At 40.6% G+C, this 16,779-nt stretch overlaps 2 protein-coding genes across 3 annotated transcripts in view; one reads left to right on the top strand and one right to left on the bottom strand.

The window, feature by feature from the left end:
• The window catches only part of LOC144063798 (uncharacterized), a 264,774-nt gene that overhangs the window by 241,093 nt on the left and 6,902 nt on the right, over positions 1–16,779 (bottom strand). The window lies entirely within an intron of this gene.
• Positions 931–16,011, top strand: tbx3a (T-box transcription factor 3a). Of its 2 annotated transcripts, none has more exons than XM_077585645.1 (7): positions 931–1,372; positions 2,721–2,988; positions 3,534–3,680; positions 4,319–4,395; positions 4,757–4,914; positions 6,206–6,888; positions 14,070–16,011. In XM_077585645.1, the coding sequence occupies exons 1-7, from the start codon at positions 963–965 to the stop codon at positions 14,514–14,516; spliced, it is 2,190 nt and encodes a 729-aa protein (XP_077441771.1). In that variant the 5' UTR covers positions 931–962; the 3' UTR covers positions 14,517–16,011. The 2 variants fall into 2 exon arrangements, with proteins under 2 accessions (XP_077441771.1, XP_077441770.1); XM_077585644.1 differs by having other exon boundaries at positions 2,721–3,003.

Raw genomic sequence — 16,779 nt, 5'->3', positions numbered from 1 at the left:
TGACTGAAGCTCACATGCAAAGCTTTTTTCTTTTCTTTTTCTTTTTTTTTAAAAACCCTTTTCCTTTTTTCCCCCCCTCTTCTTTCTTTTGCCGTTTCCCAAACACCTTTTATAAGTCTCGAGCCCGATCCCCTCCACCCGGACCTGTTAAAACCCCGCCCCCTTGGTGCCTCACAATTGGTCCGAAAGCGTCAAAGAGCCAATCAAAGGGAGTCGCTGCAACACATCCATCCTGCGTGGAGCCCCGTGGGCCACAGAAGGCGCTAGGAAAATCACGGAGCTGGGACCTTACCACACTCTATTCCTTTCTCTCTCTCTCCACTCTCCTCCTCCTCTTCTTCTTCTTCTTCTCCCTCCTCTCTCTCCTCTGTCGAGCTCCGTGGAGTGGACGACTTGTTTCCCCGGCACACGTCCTTCCCAGAAATGCGCGTGAAGGCGAGGGGACGCCCGGCGTGTGTGTGCGTGCGTGCGTAAAGAGGCGCGAGGGAGTGCGGAGCCAGTCGAGGCAGGACACGGGAGGCTGATTTCGGAAGAAGAAAAAAAAAAGAAAGAAAAGGGGGGAGATACGCCGAGAGAGCCAGCCAGGAGGGACGCGCTTTTTTGTTTCCCTTTTTTTTTTTGTGTGTGTGTGTCCGCGTATCTCCTTTAAACCGGGAATGGCGTCGCAGTGAAGAGGAAGAATGCACCGCGGTACGCTCGAGTGACGCACCCGAGTTGTTTCGTGTGCGGCAAACTCTCAAGTGCAGCCGCTCTTTTCTTCATGGGGAACATCTTCGCCTTTTGATTTTTCAACTCCCTCCCCCGAAAAAAAAATAACAGCGGACACTCGGCGGATGCTTGAAGTTTGAAGGAGGACTTGTTCGTCTTGAACCTTCGCCACCCCTCCTTCTCCTCTTTGTCGTTTTTGATTTCGCGTCCCAAACACTCCAAGCCCACGTCCGCACTGCTTGCAAAGCACTTGGATGAACTTCCTGATGAGAGATCCAGTCGTGCAGGGCTCGAGTATGGCATATCATCCGTTTATACCTCACCGGGGTCCGGAATTTGCCATGAGCGCCATGCTGGGACACCAGCCGCCCTTTTTCCCGGCTCTGGCGCTGCCCCCCAGCGGCTCGCTGTCGCTGCCGGGCGCCCTGGGCAAGCCGATCATGGATCAGCTGATGGGGGGGGCGGCCGACTCCGGGCTGCACTTCTCGTCGCTGGGCCACCAGGCCGCCGCGGCTGCCGCTGCCGCCGCGCACCTTCGGCCGCTCAAGAGCCTGGAGCCCGAGGAGGAGGTGGAGGACGACCCCAAAGTGCACCTGGAAGCCAAGGAGCTGTGGGAGCTCTTCCACAAGAGGGGCACCGAGATGGTGATCACCAAATCCGGAAGGTGAAGCTCGCTCTGATGCTGCTGCTGCTGATTTGAAAATGACAACGTAGACGTTAGGATCGAAAAGCTGTAGAATCGGGTTTTCCCAAGTGCATGGAGTCTGGTTCGCTCGCTTTAGACACAGTTGAATAGAGCTACTCTAAAAAATTAAAAAATAAAAAGTTGGGTCAAAAATAACCCAATTATGGGTCAAAGGAACCGATCACTATTTGGGTCGATTTGACTCAACTTTATTTTGATTTTTTTTTCGTGTCACAAATCAACCAAAAAAAAAAGGTTGTTTTGTGCAAAAAAAATAAATAAATAATGTGTCAAAAATAACCCAACCATGTGTCGAAAAAGGACAAACCACTACACTTCAGTCGATTTGAATCAACTTTTTTTTCTTCACACAAAACAGACCAAGAATTGGGCTACTTTGTGCAGAAAAAAATAAAAAATAAAACAGAAGTAAAATACAACCCAAGAGGTCAAAAAGACACTGATCAGCACTTGGGTCATTTTGATCCATTGTTTTTGTTTTGTTTAGTTTTAAGACACACACCAAATTTTTTTGGGTAAAAAATAACCTCAATTATGGAGGTGGGGGGGGTGGGGCATCACTACTTGCGGCAATTTGACCCAATTTAGATTTTTTTTGTATACAACAATTATTTTCTGGGGTGGGGATGTTTGAGGTGTATATATATATATATATATATTTGTGTGTGTGTGTGTGTGTTTGTGTTACTTTTTTTATGCAAGACAAAAATAGATGAGTAAAATTGACCCAGATAGCTGTCGGTCCTATTTATTTATTTATTTATAACTTAAATTGGGTTAAAAAAATATATATTACCCAATTGTTTTTAAGAGTTTCAAATAAATCCATAATATAACTGCAAAAGTAAATGTAAAATTTTGAACATTACACTTGAAGTGCAGTTCATTCAATTAATACAAATAAGTGAGCTTCAATGTGTTCAATCATTAAAAATTGGGAGGGTGGGGTGGGGGTGGGGGGGGGGGTATTTGTCTTGCCGTAATTAAGCCCCCAGTAAAGCTTTGGGTACACACACTTACACACACGCACGTTTTCTCCTTGTAATCCCATCATTCATTTCGCTAAAACTTTACACTAACAGATCGCACTCAGTGTGTGTGTGTGTGCGTGCGCGCGCGTGTGTGTGTGTGTGTGCATTCTGCTCTTGTTTATACGCGCAAGATGTATTTACATGTCGACTATGCATTAACTCGTCCATCTTAAATTTTGCCACATTCTTTTTCAACATGAAATAACCCCCCCCCCCCCCCCGTAAAAAAACAAAAAACAACAACAACTAAAACTAAGTGTGTTTTTGGCGTCTAGGCGGATGTTCCCCCCCTTCAAAGTGAGGTGCACCGGCCTGGACAAGAAGGCCAAGTACATCCTCCTGATGGACATCGTGGCGGCGGACGACTGCAGGTACAAGTTCCACAATTCGCGCTGGATGGTGGCGGGCAAGGCCGACCCGGAGATGCCCAAGCGGATGTACATCCACCCGGATAGCCCCGCCACAGGCGAGCAGTGGATGTCCAAAGTGGTCAACTTCCACAAGCTCAAGCTCACCAACAACATCTCTGACAAGCATGGATTTGTAAGTTCTACTAATGTATGTCCATTTTACTATTTTCCTACCTTTATTTATTCTGCACAATCATGATCAGATATTTGAAGTCGATTTCTTGCATGAACAAAAAAAAATATATATATGATCGTGGGCCACAATATTAGAAGCATATAGCAGCTGAAAATATATATGTTTGCGCGTTATTTAATTAAGAGCAATCGAAGCAGTCATATTATTAAGTACACCAGCTGTAGCACAATCTGTTCACGTGGCTTTGCATGTCGTAATTAAATTGAAAAAGAGCTACAAAATTGTTACTGTGTGGAACACTTTTCACATGAGAGGACTCATAATGTTTGCGGTGTGACATTAATTGAACCGCGCAGTTTCTAATATTGTGGCTAACTGATTTTGCTAACACGATGCTACGTTATATTTGCTTACAGTTTTTAAATAAATGCCATTTATCTGCATATATAAACAACATTTCCTTCCACAGGATTATACGAATACGATTGCGGACATATTCCGAGCTGTCCGTTTTTGTGTGATTTGTTTTTGTTTTTTTACAGACAATTCTCAATTCCATGCATAAATATCAGCCTCGCTTTCACATCGTGAGGGCCAACGACATCCTCAAGTTGCCTTACAGCACCTTCAGGACGTACGTGTTCCCCGAGACGGACTTCATCGCGGTGACTGCTTATCAGAACGACAAGGTAAACACATCGGAAGCGAAAGGGGAAGGATTTAAATTAAATAATAATAATAAGATCAAATCCCCCCCCCCCATTCGCCCCCCCCTCGCCTTGCTTGTTGCATGCTCCATTCATTCGAGTGCTTTCGTTTTGTTGTCATCAAAAATGAAAGAGCTGCTGTAGGGGAAGGAATGTTGCACATGCAGGTTAGCATGCTTTTTTAAAATTTAAATCACGTGGAAGGGATTTGGTAGTGGCACACACACACACACACACACACACACACACACACACACACACATACACACACTCTCTCTCTCTCTCCCTGTCCGTCTTTGCATGCACACAAAAAAAAAAAGGTTGGGGGAGGTTGAGAAATGGGAGGAAAAAAAAGAAGGGCAACGCTCTGCGCATGAATGGAGAAAAAGAAAAGGCTTTTCGTGTCACACTATACGCTGAGTGTGTGTGTGTGTACATAAAAAATATATATTTAAAAAAAATGTATAGTGAAAAAATGGTCACATGGTATACACACAGAACTCGCTTTTGTACTTGCCTGTTTTTATTTTATGACTTTAAAAAAAAAAAAGTGCAACGTCGCGCGTTTAGTTGTCCATAAAACTGACTTACAACTTTTTTTATTTATTTTTTTTTTGCAGATAACTCAGCTTAAAATCGACCACAACCCTTTCGCCAAAGGCTTTCGTGACACTGGAAACGGCCGGCGAGAAAAGAGGTAAGTAAGTGCCACTGCAGCAAAAACAACAACAACAAGCAAAAATAATAATCGCGTTAGCTGGATTCAAACGCGTCAAAGCGTCAAAATTGACCCTCGGGGGGATGTTGCGCTCTTTTATAAACCAGGCTGGCACTGCACGCTGTAAAAAAAAAAAAAAAAAAAAGTCGCTGCTATATGGAGCACGTTTCATTAATTAGCTGGCTTTTACTACCAGCACACTCACAAGCGAGGGATTTATTGCGCAAATATGAGCAGAAATGGATGTGTGGCGTTGGTCGCCATGGTAACGCATGAGCCAGCCATGTTTTTTTTTTTGTTTTTTTTCTCTTAAATATGAAGGCAAATGTGTCGTGCGCAGGAAACAGTTGGCCCTGCAATCCATCCGCTCGTACGAGGAGCAGCAGAAGAAGGAGAACGGAGCTTCGGACGACTCCTCCGGGGAGCAGGCCCCCTTCAAGTGCTTTGGGCAGGCCTCCTCCCCTGCCGTGTCCACCGTGGGGCCCCCGCACCTGAAAGGTACCTGCTCGCTCGGCCGCATGGGTGCGATCCAAGTGACGAGATTGTTGGGTTTTCAGACTGGGGTCTTCTGAGTGTGCCAAACGTAAAAAAATATTTATATATTAAAAAAAAAAATTTTTTACAGGCAAACTAATGCATATACATTTTACGTGGGAGATTATGACGTCATTAAGTCATTACCACCACTAAAAAAATTACATTCACTCTGACTCTTAAAAATGTACCATTAAAAATTCCAAATGGTGCAGGAAACATGTTCTAAATATGTAAACAAGCAAAAAAATAGTGACTAGGTTGCAACATTAACTACTTGCACCTCATACTATGTATTAACGTATTTCTGCCCATTTTCTGCTTTATTTATTTTTTGTGGCAGGTGACCACATTATCATCATTAGATCCAATACGAAAAACAACTGATCATATCAGATATTGATAGGCCTAATTAAAAAAAAAACTTATTTTTTTCGCTCTCAGGACACCTGGGCACTTCGTATCGAATATATTTTCTGCTATATGAATTTACGTTTGAACTGTCATCTTGACAGGCGAATCTATTTTCAACCACGCTGCCAAAATATTTGAAGCATTGGAATGTAAAACACTAAAAAGTTTGCACAGACCCCCCCCCAAAAAAAAACATAAATGGTTGGGTGTAATAAATCCGCCCAACAATTTTTGATGACATCATGAAACTAATAATTAACATTTTTTTATTTAGCAGACAAGACTCACGCTTGCATGGGACCAAATTTCTGCTAATAAAAAATGATTGATCATTCAGTGTCGATTTATCCCTTACAGTGGACATAATGAAAACAACAACAAAAAATCATAAACATTACAGGACAAGAACTAAGTGCGATGGATTGACGCAACATTTTGAGCGAAAGTGCACATTAAATATTATATAGGAAGTGTAAAAGTAACGAAATAAAACACATATGTTGCATTTGTTATTGAAAATGGCACCTGTATTCAAATGATTGGTTTAAAAAAAAATGCAAAATGTCAAAATAAACCGTTTGCAAATTAAGTGTAACTTCAAACGAAATTATTAATATAAAAATTAATACACACAACTGGGAATTAAATCAAATGAACAAATCCATAATGATGCAACAAAAAATACGTTAAATGTTGAATATTTACAGTTTTAGATCAAAGCGGTTACACAACAGGTGTTTATAAATCGCTGATGTTTTAGGCCAGCTGATCAGAAATATTGGAGCTTGTAGTGTGTTTATTTATTAAAAAAAAATTGTGGTGGGGGGTGTGGTGGCTGCAGACTTTTGTGACAGCGACGAAGACAGCGACGACGAGAGCAAAGATGGCCACGTCAAAGACGGCCCAGACTCCAGCAAGATCTCGACCACCACCGAGGACGGCAAAGAGCACGACGCGAGCCCGCCCAAGGGCCACCTGTTCGGGGGAGGCGGCGTCGGCGTTAGGGGCGACCCCCCCGGCCGAACCCGCGACGGCGGCGGCGGCGGCGGCGGCAGCCCGAGGACCGAGCGAGGCCGTGCGGACTCTCGCCACAGCCCCATCACCGTCATCTCCAGCACCACCCGCTCCGGGGAGGACGTGAAGAGCCCGAGTCTGGACCCGGCCAAGGAGGACGAGTGCCGGCCGCCGGGCAAGGACGCCTTCGCGCCGTTGACTGTGCAGACGGAGGGCGCGCACATGGGCCATCACGGCCACATGACCAACTTCGGATTTGCCGGCGGCCTGACAGGACAGCAGTTTTTCAACCACTTGGGGGGTGCGCACCCGTTCCTCCTGCACCCGGGTCAGTTCAACATGGGCGGCGCCTTCTCAAACATGGCCGCGGGCATGGGGCCTCTACTGGCCGCCGTGTCCACGGGAGGGGTGAGCACCATGGACACCAGCAGCATGGCGTCCTCCCCTCAGAGCCTGGCGGGGGCTCCGGGCCTGCCCTTCCATCTGCAGCAACACGTCCTGGCCTCGCAGGTAACAAAAAAAAACAAAAAAAACTTGCAGTCCCCGACTAGCATGTGAGCACACTTTTATTGATGTTTTCATGTCAGCATAAATGTTCTGAGGAGAACGGGCCACTTTATTGGGCACACCTGCACAATTGCTGCAATACCAAAAGAGGTGTAATTACCAAAGCACATCAAACAAGCAAAAGCTTATAGGCACAATATTAGGTACACCGTGAGATCCAATACAAGAGAAGTATGAAAAAATGAAATTGCTGAAAATTAAATGACACATTGTATTGTGATGAAAAAAAAAAAGACTCTTATATGGTCCAGAATGAAAGATATAGGATTATATGAGATATCTAGATACACGGAAATAAAAATGACAATTAATAGCAACAGTACAACAATAATATACTATGACTAAAAATGCCCTTATGAAGCTAATGAATCATATTATGCATGTACGTATAGTGGACACTAAAGAATACTCATAAGAACACTAGCATAATGCACTCTAAAAACAATTGGGTCAAAAAAATAAACCAAATTGGGTTAAAAGGGGACCTACCCCACTTTCTGGGTTACCCAATTTAGTCAAAATGTTGGGTCAAATGAATACACCACAAAACAACCCATATCATTGGGTTGCTTTATAGGTTATTAATTTAATTTGACTACATTTTTGGGGTTAAATAACTCGAAAAGTTGAGTCGCGTGAATAACCCAGAAAACAACCCCAGAATTTTGGGTTGCTTTGTGGACTGTGTTAATTGCATCCAACATTTTGGGTTAAATAACCTAAAAAGCTTGGTCGGTTCATTTTTGACCCAATTCAATTGAGTTATTAAATTAACCCCAAAAAAGTTCAAATAACCCAGAAAACAAAGGGTACCTCTAAATTTTGGGTTGGTCCATTCTTGACCCAATTTGGGTTACTTTTGACCCACCTGTTTTTAGAGTGTGGATTCTGATCCAATACTTACAAGAGATGCATCAACATTTTCCAACAAGTCAACCTCTAATGTATCATAAAGTTAAATCATAGAACCGGTGGATCTTTTATACCTCCAAAAATCATCACTTTTCAGGAGACCCAAAAAAACCGCCATATTGGTAACAGCCATTTTCAACACTAAACACCCACGCGGACTGATCAATAGTGTCGATTTGTAGAAAGATTCAACTGAACAAATTGTGACGTAAGAGGTTCAGGCCCGACACCAGCGATATTCTAAATCTTTATCCTACAGTTACACCTGCATAACATAAACATGCTGCAATTTAGAAGACACTCACAGGCAACATAATGTATTGTGATCCAATTCAAAGAATGAAGCAAAAATGACTATGCACATGATTCGATACAAGAGATGTGGTGGGGGGGAAAATTGTCTTTATGGTTAAAAATGCTAATAGAAGCTAATGTGTGCTAGTCACATACAACCAACAGCTAATCCATATCATGAAAATACAGTATGTCCTAACGATGCTAACGCTCAACTGGAATGTCAGACAGGTGTTCACCCAACAAAACATTTATTTATGGCGCAGGGCTGGGTCCCTGAACCGTTGCCTCCTGTAGCTTATAAATTGAGCAAAAAATATTAGCAGCAACGGGTAACGTGTCAGTTTGCCGGTTTATCGTCCGACACGTCGTCGAGGCGTCTGCGCTCGAGTGCAGACGTGAGGAATTTTAATACGCATTAGAAATTCTTCAACTTAGGCAAAGCTGTTTACATGCAGTGCTGCTGGTGCAGGGGGGGGGGGGGTAAGTGTGTGTGTGTGGGGGGGGGGGTCATGTTCACCTCTGGGTGTGTTAATATGTGCCGATAAAAATGTGTGACTCTCCAGAAGGCAGCGCACACGCTCGTGCAGCGGCGGCGTACGACAGGCTGCCATGGCCCCCGGGGCCGAGGCTGTTACCGCGCCCCTGATAACCCCTCGATGGTTGGCACCCCCCCCCCTCCCCCCACAGTTGATTCCACTCATCCAATTTTGACCCCCTTGGCCTCCAAAAAAAGACTAACGCAATCATAGCGGAGTGTTTTCAACGGCTAACATTTGATAAAAAAACAATTGCGATTTACATTCGACGCTCGCCGTATTGACGGTATTGCTTACGCTTTTGCTGGCTGGCGGCGAGCTTTTGATGCCGACGGAGAAACATTGGCAACCGGTTGCAACGGTACAAACGGCGGACATGTGCAATTTAAGGATTATGCGAGTCGGAAACAATAAAAGAAGCAAACACACACATCTGCAATTTACGGATTATGAGAGTGGGATTATACATTTGCAAACTGCAATTTCCACGAATTGGCCGCTCAGGATGGAAAGCTGCTCGGGTTGCGGGTACGAGGACTGCTCTGGATGTGGAAAATATGTAAATCGGCGCAGATACGATTTTATATACATACATAGGTTATGTATGTATATAATCCGTCATTGGTTCAACTTTTATTATTTGCTATATTATCATCATTTTTGGTTATTTACAGATAAGCATAATGCCGACTTAAAAGAATGTGTGTGTGCAAAATGTCAAAAAGACACCAACCAATCAGACAGAAGCTAATGTGCTAATGTGGCTAGTAACCATTTGTTGCACATTCGCTAGCGCACGAAACAAAACTTCAAACCGATGACATTTGCGACACTATGTTATGAATAAGATGCTTTTCTGGAGTATAATGCTGAAAAAAAAGCACTTTTTTCACATGCACATGATTAACTTGGTAATAATTTTCTCTTTTTTTTTGTTTTGGGGGGGGTTTAAGCGGAAAGCTACGTCAGTTTACCACATGCAGCCGTTCGCATTAAGTAACGCCAAAGGATTTGTTTTTCAGTGTAACAGGTCAGTGTGGGGCTGCAGGTGTGTGCGTGCCATTGATTGTTTATCCTCAGGCGCGGTGGTTTCACGAATATTAAACTAGAGAAACAAGATGGCGCCAGAGACGGCTAACATTTTTCATTTGAAGTCAAAATGACGATTATACCAAAAACACAAATTGCATCATCCGCCATCGACATAATCTTATTGCTACTACACTGTAAAAAAAAAATAAATAAATAAAAATGTTTTTTTTTTTTTTTTTATTGAAAAGCAAAAATAGTTGCTGTTTTTATGGGGGTCGGAGTGAAAACCCTTTTTTTTTTTTTTTGCAAAAAGTGGTAATTGATGATTTATCAGTGTTTTTTATTCAAGAATATGCAATGTTATTTTTTTTACAGTATTATATAATTGAAATATACTAACATAACTAATAAGACAAAAAAATATTTAATTTTTTTTTTATTGAATTTGCTATTCGCAGGCTAGCTCGCTCCCCATCTACTGTAATTGCGATTTTTTTTCTTTGCGATTATTTTTCTTTGCGATTTTGTGGCGCCACCTGGAGGCCATTCGCTTAAATGGGTCAAAAAAATATATAATAATAATAATAATAATCCCAATAATTGCCGTTCTCAGACAAACCCAGCAACAACAAAAAAAAGCAATCTGACATCCTTTGTCAATAATAAGGGAACGCTCAAGTAGGAAGTGTCTCACATACAAGTCACGAAGATGTAGTTGGACAGGGAGGGAATGCGTTTTGGGCAACTGTGAAATGATATTGACATGTTGCCAAACACAGTATAATGGCTTCTTCTATGTGCTAACTGAAACTACTTAGTAGATTAGCACCGCACTTGGCGGAGGGCGGGGCTCGCAGTGTCGCAGGCCAAAGAAAACACCGACAACAAAGGTGTGAGATCCAGGATTTGTGTTGTCGACTTTTGTCAACGCGGCGAGACGAAATGTTTTTGTTTGACGTTAATCACAAATGTGGGTGAGAAGAAGGAAATAGATTGTAAGAATGTGGACGCCATTAGAGTTGTAGAGAAGGCGGAAGTTTGTTGTTGGTTAATATGAGACGTTGGAATTGTTCTTTAATTTCCTTCTACATTTCGAGGAACTTTCCCCCCCCCAGCTTGTCTACTTAATATGAACAGTTCGGCCTTGGCGCCATCAGATAAGGATAGAACAGATAACTTTGTTCTCATATCTGTTTTGTGAATGCTTACGGCATTCACACATGACATTCATATGCAGTATCTTACTTCTGCTCATTATTTTTGACGTGCATCTATTTCTACATAATTTATCCAATTCACATCATTCCAATTTTAATACATTCCAAAAATTCATGCCTCGCAGGCTATTATTTTTCTCATTCCAAAAATTCACCGTTTCCCCAAAATTCTACATTTATGACCAAAATTTCCCCATTCATTCCCAATGGGACACTCAATTTAACAGATTCACATCGTTCTCATTTAAAATTCAAAACATTCAGATTATTCTAGTCGCCTTGGGAACAATTTTCTAACAAAAAATCCCAAAGACCAAAAATTTAACATTTTCACCTTTAAAATTCTCCCACAAAAAAAAAAATCCCATTTCTAATAATGCATCCAACAAAACAGATTATCATTTGAAATTCAAAACATGCAGCACATTTAATTTACCTTATAATCATTTTCAACATGCCCAAAATTCCCCATTCATTCTGATTACTTATCATTCAACATCATTCTATTAATTCAGCAACTGGATATCGGCAATTTCTCCAGAAATTGCCGATATCCAGTTATTCTAATCTGCACCATTAAAATATATTTCACCCTCCTCACTTTTTTTTTTTTATTATTACATGCTTCTACTTCCACATTTCTCAAACGACGATCACCATGTCATTCTGCTTATTACAAAAATTGTGTTTTCCCACAAAACAAAAACAAAAAAGATGCCATTAATTCCCAATGGCACATTCAACACAACAGATTCACATTGTTCCCAATCCAATTTCACAATCTTCAGCTCATTCAATTCACCCTGGGAACGATTCCCAACATGCCAAAATTCCCACACAGCAACAAGTTGACATTTCCCGCTAACAAATTAAACATCTATCATCAATATCTGGCCACATCTTTCTATATCATTTAATAAGACTCCATATCAATCAAAATCAGTCCACATATTGCCATATTATTCAATATCATTCCATGCCATTTAACATTATTTGATATCATTTAATATATCCATATATTTTTCATTTGGTATTTCAGCATTCACACACAACTTCTCCAGAAATAGATTTTCAGCCTTCACACAATTATCCAATTTCCACAAAACTTTGTGCCATTGCTGGCAACAAAAATACTGATCTGATATATCATTTTAATCCAATTTCCAGAAAAAAAAACCGTTGAGCCTTGATATTAGCCCCAAAAGTGCTCTGCTATATGTTTTTTTTATCGAATTTTCTTAAAACTATGTTGAAAGGTATTTTCAATTTGAAATTTTGGTGCAGGTGTGAAACTTTTAAAACAAAGATTAGGGAGTTCTGACATTTCCCTTTATTTTGAAATCAATGCATTATTCTTATTGATAAACTAGAGGCATATAGTGAGTAACTAAGTGTGTATCAATTGCTGCTGATTTTCCTTGGCGGAGGTATTCTGTATCTCTACTTACGGAACCCCCAAGCCATGACATGGTAGGGATTTAAATTGTGGCTATGAAATAGTCATTCGTAGCCACAAAATGCTCATTTGTGGCCCCCAAATTAGGCCTAACGTGTGCACATCAAATACTCATTTGGGGGTTTAATGTCATTCTCATGAACATCTGGCTCAGCAAATGTTGCTGGAGATTGTAATATGCTTCAGCAACTGTCCAGAAATGAAATTATGAATTTGCAGTCAACATGCACACTGTGATTTCCATTTTGCGGCCACAATTTGAAAAACTGCAGCTGTAAAAAAAAAATAAAAATAAAAATAAAAAAAAAATCTGTATGCCATAAAAGTCAAACTCACACTAAAATAATAAATGTACTAATAAATAGATCAACTTTTCTAACTAATGTAAATGTCTTTAAAACACCTGCAGCATCTCCGCTGTGTTCTAAAAATTCCTCGTAATTTTTTTTTCCCATTCATCACTTTTAGTTGTGACATAATCATGTCAATATTTTATTTTTGTGTGTGTGTTTTGTATAAAGTATACATTTTGTTAAGTTTTCCCCACATTCCAGTTGGAAATCTTGTTGTGGAATTTTGACATTGGAAATCCCATTTAATCACAAACCTTGATCATTGTATTTTTTTTTTTTAACAAGAAAGTTATTTTAGAGATTATCCTGAAATTTTAAAAAAATATATTATTTGCAGAAAAAGCATTGGGAAATTCTCAGATTGTGAAACCATGGGATAAGACTATAGGGTTAGGGATTTTCATATAGAAGATTATAGTGGCCATCATTGTTGACAGTTTTTCAATATGCATTGTGGGATACATGGAGGGCACATGGGATAACCTGTACTCACTACACACACAGTCAGCAAGATGGCAAAGTCACTATAGAGTGAAGGTGCAGTGATTGTCCAAGTGTAGAACCACTAGTTGTATGTGGGCGCCCTCTGGTGGTAGACAAAATAATAATTGAATGAAGCATGTTACATTGGCTTCAACTTAAAAAAAAAATTTTTTTTAAAAAAGTACGTTTGGCACATTTGTCAAGGTCAGTAATATGTAACAGAGCTATTCTAACTTGTACTTAATTTTCAAGACAGCAAAACCTATTTTAATAAACACACATGAAAAGTTAAAGCAAAAATAGCACTGCACTGGATTTAAAAAAAAAAGAAAAAAGTTTTCCCTATAGAGCTACAAGTTGCGCTATGATATAAATGAACTATACTTTAAATTTACTGTATGAAATGCACAATAAATTAATTAAAACGTTATGTTAGTGGAATTGGAAAAAAAAAAAGTTTAAACAACCAACCCCCAAATTTACTTCAAAGTTAAATCTGACTGAACAGTACATACAATTTACTGTATAAAAAGCTAAATAAATAAACAAGTGTATTTTTCCCGTGCACACTTCATCACGAAATGTAGGCTACCTCAAATTAAAAAAATAATAATAATAATAATAATAATAGAAGATTTTATATATATAAATATAGTTTAAACTTTTAAATTTTTTTCTTGGATTATTCTTTCCGGTGCCATGCACGAGAGCTTTTAGAAAAATATTAATTAGCACAATAGCCATTGCAAATCAACAAAAAAAAGTTCATTTTACTCAACTATAAACGGCTTAAGTCATAGAAAATGAATTTTTTTTTTTTTTTTTTGCTGGTTTGCAGGGTCTGGCCATGTCCCCGTTCGGAAGCCTGTTCCCCTACCCGTACACGTACATGGCGGCCGCCGCCGCCGCCTCCTCCGCGGCCGCCGCCTCCGCCTCGGCCTCGCCGTCGGTGCACCGGCACCCCTTCCTGAACGCGGTGCGCCCCCGACTCAGGTACAACCCCTACTCGCTCGCCATGACGGTACCGGACAGCACGCTGCTCAGCACGGCCGCGGCCGCCGCCGCCGCCCTGGCGCCGCTGGGGGCCGAGCTGAAGGGGGACGTGCTGGTTCCGGCCAGCCCGGCGTCGGCCCAGCTCGACTCGTCCACGTCGGAGGTGACGAGCCGCTCGGTGACGCCCAAATTGTGCGCCGACAAGGAAGGCGCCAACGAGCTGCAGAGCATCCAGCGCCTCGTCAGCGGGCTGGACTCGAACCAGGACAGGTCGAGAAGCGGGTCGCCCTGAGGAGGGTCCCCTTAATCCACCCCCCCCCCCCCCTCCCTTTTCACCCACACACTCTTTTGATTTGCCATTTTCCCAAAAATCTTGAACGACAACAGGAGGACTTTTGTTCATAGCAGGTTTTTTTTTTGTTTTGTTTTCAAGAGAAACATATTTTCGTTTCTGAAATGCACTTTGGTTGAATACACATCTGATATGTATTGTTTTCTTCTTCTTCTTTTTTTAAATTAAAAAAACAACACTTACCATGTCATTATGTTTTTGGGGAATACCGTACAAGTATTGAAACTGAAAAGTGGTCACATGGGTGAGACTTAACGAATTGAAGTTGCTGCTGTCTCCAAACTGCATACGACGAAATGTTCCGTTTTTATCGTTATCATTATTTCTTTGACTTTTACTTCTTCCCAATATGCACTCTGAATTTACACCTTTTTTTTCTTTTTTTTTTCCACTACCAGTGAACGTAACCTACCTTGAAGAGACTGCTGTATTTTCTTGTACAATTTCAATTTGGCCCAAAAAAACAAACAAACAAACAAACAAAAAAGTTGCATGTCCTCCTTCCTCATCCTCCAATCGTGAATGTTCTTGAAAAACTAGAGGAGGAAAATACATTTTAAAAATATATCTCTTAATTGGATTTTTTTCTTTAGTTTTATTTTTTATATATATAATCCAAAAACGGCTTATGGGTCGACAAAAAAGGCCCGAGAGTAAAGTTCAACAGGCAAAGGGAAGCAGGAAAAAAGTTAAATATTAAAAAAAAAAAAAAAAAAAAAAAAGAAAACCAACATGAACAGTAGTATTGAGTCTACATGTACATATGAGTATATAAAATATTTATGTATAATTATTTCATATTGTTGCGTGTAAATAAAAAGTAGTTTGTCCTAGGGATCTGTTGTTAATTTATTGTGGATATATCTGTGTAATGATAATTTGTGGCTATTATCCTTTTGTTGCCATCTCCATTTATGACGCCCCTCCTCCTTGTCAAAATCTTCAAAAAAATGGATTTTATTCCTCCCTTAATATCCACCTACTCACACTCATGTGCCATTGTATTTTTCACTTGTTGTGCGTCCGTGCGTGCGTGCGTGCGTGCGTGCGTGCGTGCGTGTGTTAATTCTTTTGAATGAATGAAAAAGGCGACATGCGAACGCACCGCACCAATTGCTTGAAACACCTCCTATTTTTAATATTAAAAAAAAAAAACTTTTTTTTTTTTTTTTTAGAAACGCAAAACGAGTTTTACAAAAAAAAAGTGGATTTTTTTTTTTTTTCCTTTTATGGAAATTTGTAAACCTGGTCGTTAAAAGTGCCGTATAATCTAAGAAAAAAAAAGTATACAGTATATGAAGGTTTCGTTCTCTTTTTTTGTTGGTTTGTTTGTTTGTGTTTCTTAAATTGGCTTATGTAGCCGATCGGATTTTTTTGTCTAGTTTACAACATCGACATCGTGTTCTTGAAAGTTTCAATAAAATATTGAAATGTTCGGAGTTTTCATTTTTATTTGATTTTTTTAAGCCGTGTCATTTTGCACCACGCACGCATGCAGACTGAAAAGTGAATTGATCACTTGGATGTGTTAGTTAAGTTTGGTGAACACTTGACACAACATGGACTTCCCTTCAATTCATTTCACTTCACTGAATTTCATGTTACAATGCCAATAAACGCTTCTTAATCTTATAATTGCTACAATAACGCTCATAATTGCTTCGGCAGATACTTTTTTTTTGGGGGGGGGGGGGGGGAATACAAATTCAATTTATTTCTGGCACGTGGCCATTTAAAAGCAAATGAGATATTTAAATTTTATGCTAGCCTAATTTGAGGTTTAGTTCTAACAAAAAAAAAAGTGTCATGATAAGCAAACAAACATCTTTAAAAAAAAAAAAAAAAAAAAAAGAAAGTCATGAAGGTAATTGGACTTTCGAGTGTGACTTTGAAAAAGGACAAAAAAAAAAAACTGTCCTCTCCTCTCCTTTTAATGGCTCCAGCTCGGAGTCAAGAGTTTATCAGGCGTCTATCTTTATTTGTATGTCGTCTGGTTAATGTGCAGCGAGGCTGGCGGTGGGGGACGGACGCAAACACGTCGCGCTCTGTCTCAACTGAGGCCCGCCCGGACTTTAGGGTTGAGGTTATTGCTCACCTGGCGCCCCTCTCGCGCGCATATCTGCACTTTATTGCAAGACAGGCTGCGCGGCGGCGTCCCCGAGGCGGACCTTAATAAAATAATATTTTTTTCTAGTCATAAAAA

Source organism: Vanacampus margaritifer, chromosome 14, assembly GCF_051991255.1.
Source record: "Vanacampus margaritifer isolate UIUO_Vmar chromosome 14, RoL_Vmar_1.0, whole genome shotgun sequence".
NCBI classification, from domain to species: Eukaryota; Metazoa; Chordata; class Actinopteri; order Syngnathiformes; family Syngnathidae; genus Vanacampus; species Vanacampus margaritifer.
This window is presented reverse-complemented; position numbering and strand designations above follow the sequence as displayed.